General features: G+C 43.0%; 1 protein-coding gene across 1 annotated transcript in view; it reads right to left on the bottom strand.

Moving 5' to 3' along the window:
• Window positions 1-9,700, bottom strand: part of Hdac3 (histone deacetylase 3) — a 15,916-nt gene that overhangs the window by 3,366 nt on the left and 2,850 nt on the right. The window contains exons 4-14 of the mRNA XM_010613872.3: window positions 5,290-5,371; window positions 5,108-5,164; window positions 4,937-4,992; window positions 4,418-4,551; window positions 3,700-3,780; window positions 3,256-3,329; window positions 3,030-3,094; window positions 1,741-1,830; window positions 1,557-1,615; window positions 1,220-1,299; window positions 762-919 (exon numbers count right to left, since the gene is read on the bottom strand). Of these exons, the coding sequence (XP_010612174.1) occupies window positions 762-919; window positions 1,220-1,299; window positions 1,557-1,615; window positions 1,741-1,830; window positions 3,030-3,094; window positions 3,256-3,329; window positions 3,700-3,780; window positions 4,418-4,551; window positions 4,937-4,992; window positions 5,108-5,164; window positions 5,290-5,371 (936 nt within the window). The remainder of the gene's footprint in view (window positions 1-761; window positions 920-1,219; window positions 1,300-1,556; window positions 1,616-1,740; window positions 1,831-3,029; window positions 3,095-3,255; window positions 3,330-3,699; window positions 3,781-4,417; window positions 4,552-4,936; window positions 4,993-5,107; window positions 5,165-5,289; window positions 5,372-9,700) is intronic.

Here is a 9,700-nt window from a genome sequence, read left to right as displayed (position 1 = left end):
AAAAAAAAAAAAAAAAAAAAAAAAAAGGAAATAATGTAAATGTTCATCAATGATAATTGGTTAAATTATGCTATATCCACACACAAGGATATCATACAACCGATAAAACAGTGAAGCAGATATATGCACATAAAGATACAGAGATAAAAATATACCCGTCTTATTAAGACAGGTATAAATTACAGACGATACATAATGCTACTTGTATTAACAAACATTAAAAACCACACAGGCAATAAATCTGCAAATGAGGATATGTTTATATGTGCATGCAGAAATATACTTGGAGTTTGTTTGTTTTTTGAGAGAGGGTTTCAATATGAATTTCAGACTGGACTTGAACTCACTATGTAGCCCAAGATGGCCTCAAACTCACAGGGATCCTCCTGGCTCAGCCTCCCAAGTGCTGGGATTACAAGCATGTGCCACCCCACCCGGCATTAGAACTATACTTGTACACTGAAGAACAGGATCTATTTGAAAAGATACAAAGCAAACTATACATAGCATTTACTTCTGTGGACTGGGTCTGGGATTGTGAAAGCAAACAACATTGTGATGCTACTTACAATTTTTACAGTAAATATGTATTACTTTTCTCATTACAAATAGCATAAATAAATAAGGAGGCAAATTGTAACAGCCGAAAGGAGGTAAGTTAGGGACAGGAAAGCTAGTGCCTTCCAACTGACTTTCCCTCTCATAGTAACCCTTCCCAGAAAGCTCACTGGATGCCCCACCCTCGATTCTCTGCCCCAGACCTGCTATAGTTCTCCTCAGGACCCCTCTCCTCTGCGTCAGCCTCGTCGGTCCTGTCATAGGTCAGGAGGTCTGCAGGCACATCATGGATCTGGACGCTAGGTGCATGGTTCAGCATCTTCAGGTTTTCAAAGATTGTCTGGCGGATCTGGTCCAGATACTGGTTGTAGATGAGCAGCAGACAGTGAGTGGCTCTTAGTGATGCCCGGGGCATCCACCCTGCTAGCTGTCTTCCACCCGTCCCAACCAGGTTTTGATCTCCACAGTGTTTCTAGCTCACATCCCCCATCTGATAACTATCCCTCCCCATAAACCACACAGCTTCTGCTTTAACCCAGGCTGCCACCCAGCTGGTAACAGTGACAGTGACAGAGCAGAACTTCTGTTTCTTCTGCTTTCCACCCACATCCTAAACCTCAAGCTCCCCTATCCTTGTGCTCAGCTTCCCTGAGCTGCTGACCTGGCGTGAGTTCTGATTCTCGATGCGGGTGCTGACATCTGGATGGAGCGTGAAGTCCGGGGCAAAGTACTCGAAGTATTCTTGGGAAGGAGAGGGAATCAGCCAAAAAGTAGGGCTCAGACTGAGAAAGGCAGCTCCCATGACGTTCCAATCTCATCCCTCCCCACCTAGAACCCCTACATAAGTTGTGCCCAATCTTTTCTCTACTCTAAGCCAGGGGATTTTGTCTGTAGCACTCTGGGAATATAAAATTCTCAGTTTGCCTTCAAACCAGGTCACTCTGGAGCACAGCGAGACCGGCTTTCCTGTGGTCAGGATGTCAAAGAATGGTCCTTACCACTATAGGGAAGCTCCTCGCTAATGGCCTCTTCCACCAGCAATGATGTCTCGTAAGTCCTGAAACCAATCAGCAGAGGGATGCGGGCAGACTAAGTGTGCTGAAGGGCCCACTGGCCGTATTTCAGGGAGCCCCTAGCTCACTCTGCACAGTGAGGAAGAAGAAGGTCAGGAAGGGCACTCACCAACAGCGGGCAACATTCCGAACCGTATAGCCACCACCACCCAGCACCAGTAGAGGGATATTAAAGCTCTTGACATATTCAACGCATTCCCTGTTAAAATGAACCAGAAGACTGGATGGAGCCCAGGAATACACCTCTGTGCATTTCCTCAAAAGGGGTACAAGTGAACTACAAGTGTCCTATATCTTGATCTGGGCAGTGGGATTCATTGGTTCACTCTACTATTTTGTACTATGAAATTTTTAAAACAAACCACACTGTCATTTCTGTGCTGTTCCACACTCTCCCTGGCATCCTACATGTTACTCAACTCCTTTCATTAATGTCACTTCAGAATGTAACTCAGGCGCCCCACTTCTCTCCACGTAGACTGGGCACCGTGCCTCCTGCCTAGACAACACCAAGGGCACCACTCCTGTCCCCTCGCTCCCACTCAACGCCTTCTCCACTCAGCAGCCAGAGTCCCTTTAAAACACATTCAATCATGTCACTTCCCTGCTTAAAAACCTTCAACAGTGTCCATCATCTTTAGAGTACGATTCAAACTCTTTACCCAGCTCTAAATGGGCCACACAATCTTACCGCGGCCAGTTTCTAGGCCTTCACATGAAGGTACCAATGGCTTGCTCCATGGTTCTGGCCTTACTAAGTTTATCTCCTTTCTTTTATTAATCAGCTCTTTCTGCCTCAGAATCTTCCCTGGGCTCTTTTCACTGCTTCTCTCTGATCCTCTTATGGCTCATGACCCCCTCCTTCTCAGCCTCCAGATCTCAACACCCATTTTACCTCCTCAAAAAACCCTTTCCAAACCATGCTAGCTAAAGCAGACCCTATTACCTTGTTGTCTCAGCTTTCTATTTTTTCCTTCATAGGGTTTATAACAATCTACTTATTTCTCTTGCTTATTTTTTCTGCTTTCTACACTAAACTATAAACTTCACAGGTGCTTCCCCATTTCACCCCCCGTTACCTAGTACAATGCTTAGACCATAACAGATGTTTGGGTTTTGTTTTTGTTTTTTTTCTAGCACCAGGGATTGAACTCATGACCTTATACTTGTGAGGCAGGCATAGTGCCACTGAGCTAAATGCCCAGCCCTTAGATACTTAATAAAAACTTTGAACGATCTTCTAAGGAATCCTATTCAAGATAATATCTCTAATTCATGTACAATTAGTAGCTTTTGATTCCCAGTAACAAAGGAGGTCCATTCCCCAACTAACCCCACTCTCAATTACTGAGGCCCAAAGCTGCTTGAAAATCTAGGGGAAAAAGAAGAAAGTCTCACCCATGTCCTCGGATGCTGAGATTGAAACAGCCCAATCGATCACACCCCAGGGAGTCAGCTCCACACTGAAAAAAGAAAAACATCAGACAGCTGCAGTGATATAAACGACAAGAAGATCACAGATGCCCTCCGCTCCCCTTCCCCCACCAACCTATGGAAGCTCCTCTTCCCTGCTGTCTTCCCTCAGCCCAGGCAAGCCCTCCTGAGGAGGTACTGACAGGATTACCTGGAGCACAATGCATGTGGGTTGGTAGAAGTCCACCACCTGGTTGATGACTGGTTGGAAAAGGTGCTTGTAACCTGGGAGAGGGCCAAAGATGGGTACCTGGCACCCCAAGGGGATGGGGAGACAGGGAACAAACGGGAAAGGGGGGTTGAGAGAGCATGTAGCCCAGGAAAGGGGCAACTCAAAGAACCAAACTACTGGTTCTGAGCAGACTGCTATGCACTCATATGTGCTATGCACATTGATGAAAGCTAATGACCCTTTTCCCAGAAAACGCACATCCATATGATATGTTGCATACAACTTCAAGGGGATTACGGTCCCTTTGAAGACCATTCATGCATAAGGACACTGGGCCCATAGCAGATAACAGCAGGCAGAAGAGGTTAATGCAAAGAGACAAAGAAGGGGTGGAATGAGCAGGGAAAAGATGTCAGTACTTACTCTGATCATCAATCCCATCCCGCAAGGGGACATTGAGACAGTAATATCGGCCACTCTCTGCTCCAACTTCATACATGTCACCTACAGGAAAGAGTGTGGTGATAGCCATGCAAGGGAAGCAAATGTAACCCAGCCACCCCATCTCTGGACCTCTGCCAGAGACTCTCTAGAGGAGCCACTGAGTCTCTTGAACTTTACATTTGTTGAGCAAATGTGTATGTGTATTACTAGGGTCTGAACAGAGTCTTGCCGCTGAGCTACATCCTGGCTTAATTTTGGGGTTTTTTGGGTTTTTTTGGAGACAGTTTCCCCAGTTGCCCAGACTGGCCTTGAGTTCACAGTCCTGAGTGGCTCAGATTACAAGCATATGCCATTGTGCTCAGCTTCCACAAAGTTTTTGAGCAACTCTCATGAGCCAAACTGTGTTCTAGGCACAGGGGATACAACAATGAAATCCCAACAAACTCTTGAGAGTGAACATGATGAGGAAGGAGACTGCAAACAAAAGTAAACAAAATCCACGACAAAAATGAAAAGCAGAGAGTGTTCTGAGAGAAATAGGGTGAGGTGAGAGAGTAACAGAAAAAGAAGTAATTCCTACAAATGCAGGGAAAGGCTTAGGTGAAGAGGGCATATCTGGGTTAAGATCAGAAAGTTAAGGAGCCATCATGGTAAAGAGATAGGGATGGGAAAGGAACAATAATTCCAATTTCTGTACCTGTGCCAGGAAAGAAGTAGTTTCCATATTTGTGGAAGGACACCGTCATGACCCTGTCAGTGAGGTAGAAGGCTTCCTGAACTCCGTCACCATGGTGGATGTCGATATCAATGTAGAGCACCCGTGGATGGTACCTAGAATGAGGGCAAAGCCAGGGTCTGAGGTAGACAGTAACCTTCCTCCCTGGCCCACTCCTCTCAAACATGGGATGTGGAATTAGAGTCCTCTTCTGACCAAGTAACTGGAAACCTAACACCACAGCTCCCTCAGGGCAACCCTGGGGCTCCAACCTGGAGGCTGGAAGCAGGGACAGGAGAGGGATGTGCACAGAAGGCTGAAATATGAGCAGGCACTGGGGAATGTGCTGAAGAATGAAGTGGCAGCCTAAGAAAAACAGCAGACTCTTGGGAGGTGCTAGTGGCAGAAAAGGGAGGTAAAGGTCAGCACCAGAGCCCAGTCTGAGGGATCTCCCCTGTCAAGAGCCCCCTAAGTACCCTTATCTGTTCCTGCGCTACTTACTTGAGCAGCTCCAGGATACCAATCACAATGTCGTTGACATAACAGAAGCCAGAGGCCTATGGTGAGACAGTAGTTTTGAGGAACAATCTCTCCACCCACTTGTCTTTCCCCCCGTCACACTGACCACCACCCTAAGGTAGCCACTGTTTTCCCCATCACCTCCTCACTCACCTCAAACTTCTTGGCATGGTGCAGGCCACCAGCCCAGTTAATGGCAATATCACAGATCTGAAAGAAAACACAATCACAGTACTCCTCCTGCTCACCCCAGAGTTGGGAGTCCAGCATCAGGGTTAAGGCCTTGAGTCCAAACACCCACAGGAAAAGGGGCAGAGCACCTGGGGCTATGTCACCTTGTTGTTTAGCTGGGTTGCTCCTTGTAGAGATGCACCTGTGTAACGGGAGCAGAACTCAAAGAGTCCGGGAAACACGGGGCTGCAAAGAGTAGCAGATTGGAACACTCTTGCCTGCATGAGTCCCTTCCAACACTTCCCTCCCCATCAAAACCCCTCCAATCTCCATTTTTCCAATAGTCCTCTCTGCCCACAACTTCTAAACACCTGAGCTGTCTGCAAACATAGTCAAAAATAATTTGGACCAAAACATGTACCAAGCCCTGTACAAAGCATGGGAGGTGGAGTAAAGAAGCATTTAAGTCTTGTCAGGGAGTCAGTGCCCTAGCTTGGAGAAGTAAACAGCATCTAGTTTCTTTCTTTCTTTTTTGGCACTGGGAATCAAACTCAGGTCCTTGCGCTTGCAAGGCAGGTGGTGGAACCATTGAGCTAAATCCCTGGCCCTAGTTTCCTGATTATACAAGAAAAAAGTAACTAAATTGAGACAAAATATGAGATTTTTTTTTTTTTTTTTATACCGGGGATCGAACACTGGTCCCTGTGCTTGCAAGGCAGGCGGTAGAACCACTGAGCTAAATCCCCAGCCCTCTATTTTTTTCTTAATTGTGTTTTGAGACAGGGTCTTACTGTGTAGCACAGGCTGGCCTCGAACTTGCGGTGATCCTCCTACCTCAGTCTCTCAGATGCTGGAGTTACAGGAGTGCACCACCATACATGGCTTCTATTTCTCTTAAGAGTCTTCTCTGTGTACCACACTTTAACATAATGCTCAATATTATTCTTTGTAGTCACACAGTTTCAAGAAAGAATTCCATGGGTGCTGGGAGACAGGGTCTTGCTATGTAGTTCAGGCTGGCCTTAAACTCTACAGTACTCCAGTCTCAGCTCCTGAGTGCTGGAATTACAGGCATGCATCAACATGCCTGGCTAAGAATTGCATTCCTATATAAGTGGAACAGTAATGAGATAATCCATGGAGAGCCTTTAGCTCATTGTGCGGCAGGCACTATGAGCCATATGTTAGCTATAATGATTACCATCTTCATTCCTTACAGAAAGGAGAGGTTTGAAACCAGACACAAAAGGCTACATACTATTTGACTTCATTTATGTAACATTTTAGAGAAGGCAAAAAATAAGTACAGACATCAGATCAGTACGTCTCTGGAGCTAAGGTGGAGAGATAGTATTGATTACAAAAGTATATTAAGGAAAAAATAATTATTATTAATTAATTTTTTAAAGTATATGAAAGACCTTTGCGTGGCGAAGGGAAATATTCTGTACCTTGAGACATTCCATCAAACTTTCAGACATGTGACACCTAAAAAAAAGGTGAGTGTTCATGAGCCCAACTTAAAAAAAAAAAAAAGAAATGCTTTTTAAAAATCCCTAGCTTGAATTTTTAAGTACAGTGGTATTGTGTATGCCTAGCATGTGTGAGGTCCTGCATTTGACTCCCTAGCACCAAACAAAAACCAAAAAAAAGAAAAAATCCCTACTTTAAGGTTTCAGAGAAAACATATTTGACTATAAGAAAAAAAAAAGAATTGTAAGGAGCCTCATAGTTTCTCAAAAGGTTTGGAAAGAATTAATATTTGATACCTAGAAAATTAAGCAAATGAAAAATAATGCAATCATCAGCTCCAAGAAAAACAAATGTTGTAAAACAAAACATTAAATAGTAGTATTTGGCTCTATGGCAAATGAATTTTTTTTAGTTATAATAATGTAAACATAGCATATGGACTGATTTAAAAATTGTGATATAACTGCAGGGTGTGGTAATCCCAGCACTCTGGGAGGCTGAGGCAGGATGACTGCAAGTTTGAGTAGCACCTAGGAAACTCAGCAAGACATTGTCTCAAAATAAAAGTTTTTTTAAAAAGTGCTATTAAGTACACTGTGAAGCCCATATGGGAAAGGAAGCAGAATGGGAAGGAACCCAGGCAGTGATGGTATGAGAAGACTAAATGCTTTATCCCATACCAACATCTTAACAAATGATGCTAAAACTGATAAATGAAGAAAGAGCACTAAAAAATAACACAATAGGTCATTATGATTATGAATCCAAATTCAGAAGCCAGACTACCTCAGTTAATTAGGTTGAGCGAGCTGTTTCACTTTTCTATGCCTAAGTGCCCCATCTGTAAAAGGAAACAATAATAAAACCTACTTCATAGGATTTGTTGAGATTAAATAAGCAAATGGCTGTAAAGCATGTAAAATCTAATGCATGGTGGGTATTACCGAATATTACAGATTAATAATAGTAGTAAATTCATTTTATTATTGTGAAATCTTAAACACCAGAAGAAAGGAGCTGAAAATGGTTGCCACTGGGGAGAAGGATTTATGGACAGGAAAAATAGATCTGAGATTGCTTTTATTTTTCATTAAGAGCCTTGAAATACAATTTGAATTTTTTTTTTTTTTTTTGGTGCCAGGGATCAAACTCAGGTCTTTGGGCTTGCGAGACAGACGGCAGAATCACTGAGCTAAATCCCCAGCCCTAATTTGACTATTTTTATTAAATTACTTTAAAAAACAAACCAAAATTAAAAGGGAAAAAAGAAGGAAAATGCCTGATTCTCTTTTGAAACACAATGATAAGCATGAAGTGAATTCATTTACTACAAAGCCAAATGATAATACTACTACTTAATCTTAAACACAACTGTAGTTTAAGTTTGTTTTTCTGTTTTTTGTTTTGGTACCAGGGATCAAACTTGGGACCTTGCACTTGCAAGGCAAGCGTGTAGTTTTTTTAAAAGGACCACTATGGCACAAATGGCCAGGGGTAGTCTTTGCTAAGCCAGCAACGAACATCCTCAGGATTCCTGCTGTGGCCTCAGTGCTGACTCTGCATTCCCAGCCCCAAAAAGTGAATTCAGAAATAGCAGGAACAATAACAAAAAACAAGAAACCTCCCAAGACAGCATGTGACTCAACACTACATTCAGGACAGAGCCCTGTGGGCTGGTGTGGTCAAGAGAGGTTCAGACAGGTGGCGTGAAGGCTGAGGTCTTGGAGTTGTTGAAGAGCCAAGGGCACTCCAGGAAGGCATCCTGCATGGTTGAGGTATGGGGATAAGGCTGGGAAGATGCCCAATGCCAACTTAAGCAGTTGGCCTCTGCCTTAGGACCCTGGCTGCTTCTGTTGGTAGGATTTTTCAGGGAAAGATGAGTGAAGTGAATTTAAACTTGGGCTCTAGATCTGAACCCCATTAACTTCACTGACCAATTCTGTGATTCAAGGTATGTTCTAAATTACGCTAAACCTCTGTTTATTTATGTGTGACATTGGAAAAGGGACTATTGCATCTCATGGTTGATATGAGAAATAAGTGACTATACCAGCAACCTCTGGCATAATACCTAATAGTAAGCATTCAATAAATGAGAGCTATTCAGGAAACTCTATAGGATCAACAAGCTGGTTTCTTCAAGAAATAAATTCAAGGAACAAAGGGAAAAGCCAGATAAAAAGTCTTAAGAGACATCAAACATTAAAGTGTGTGGAATTTGTTTAGATCCTGATTTAAACATTTAAATAAACCATACAAATATATATGCGTACATTTATACATATAATAAGACAACTGGGAATATCTGAAAACTTCTTGCACATTTGATTAAGGAATTAGTTAATTTCTTACGTGTAATTTTTTGTGTGGGTGGTTTTTTGAGACAGGGTCTCACTATGAAGTCCAGGCTGGCCTTGAACTCATGGTAAGCCTCCTGCTTCAGCCTCCCAAGTGTTGAGATTATAGGCATGTGCCACCATGCCCAGTGTTTATTGATATTTTCAAAAGAATATTATTTAGAGATATCCAATAAAATATTTATGGAAGGCCAGGTATGGTGGTGCATGCCTGAAATTCCAGCACTCCAGGGGCTGAGGCAGGAAGACCACTGCAAGCTTGAGGCCAGCCTGGACTACACAGTTCATGGCCAGCCTGAACTAAACAGTGAGACGGCCTCAAAAAACCAAAAATTATGGAAAAAAGTATGGATAGTCATGATGATAATCTAACATAAGGGGGATAAGTAACAATGGCCATTTGCTTGTGTGACAAAGCTGGGTAATGGACACAGCACAAGGGCACCATATACTTTACTTTCATAAATGTTTGAAATCTTCCCTAATAATCAATAAATAAAATTAAGCATATGGTAGCTGTTATGGTTATTATTATTCATGGATATGTTATACTGGTGCGTAAGCAAGGATCATGGCTGATTTTTATTGTCTACTTCCTTCCCCACAGCACCAAATATTGAGTGTGTCCTTTATATGCAATACAAGTGCAGTGGGGATTTAGTTCAGTGGTTTCATTGTCTGCCTCGTGAGCACAAGGTCCCGAGTTTGATCCCTGGTACCAAAAAAAAAAAAAAAAAAAAACAAG

The sequence above is a fragment of the Fukomys damarensis genome, unplaced genomic scaffold (assembly GCF_012274545.1).
Source record: "Fukomys damarensis isolate Sample0158 unplaced genomic scaffold, DMR_v1.0_HiC HiC_scaffold_3, whole genome shotgun sequence".
NCBI classification, from domain to species: domain Eukaryota; kingdom Metazoa; phylum Chordata; class Mammalia; order Rodentia; family Bathyergidae; genus Fukomys; species Fukomys damarensis.
This window is presented reverse-complemented; position numbering and strand designations above follow the sequence as displayed.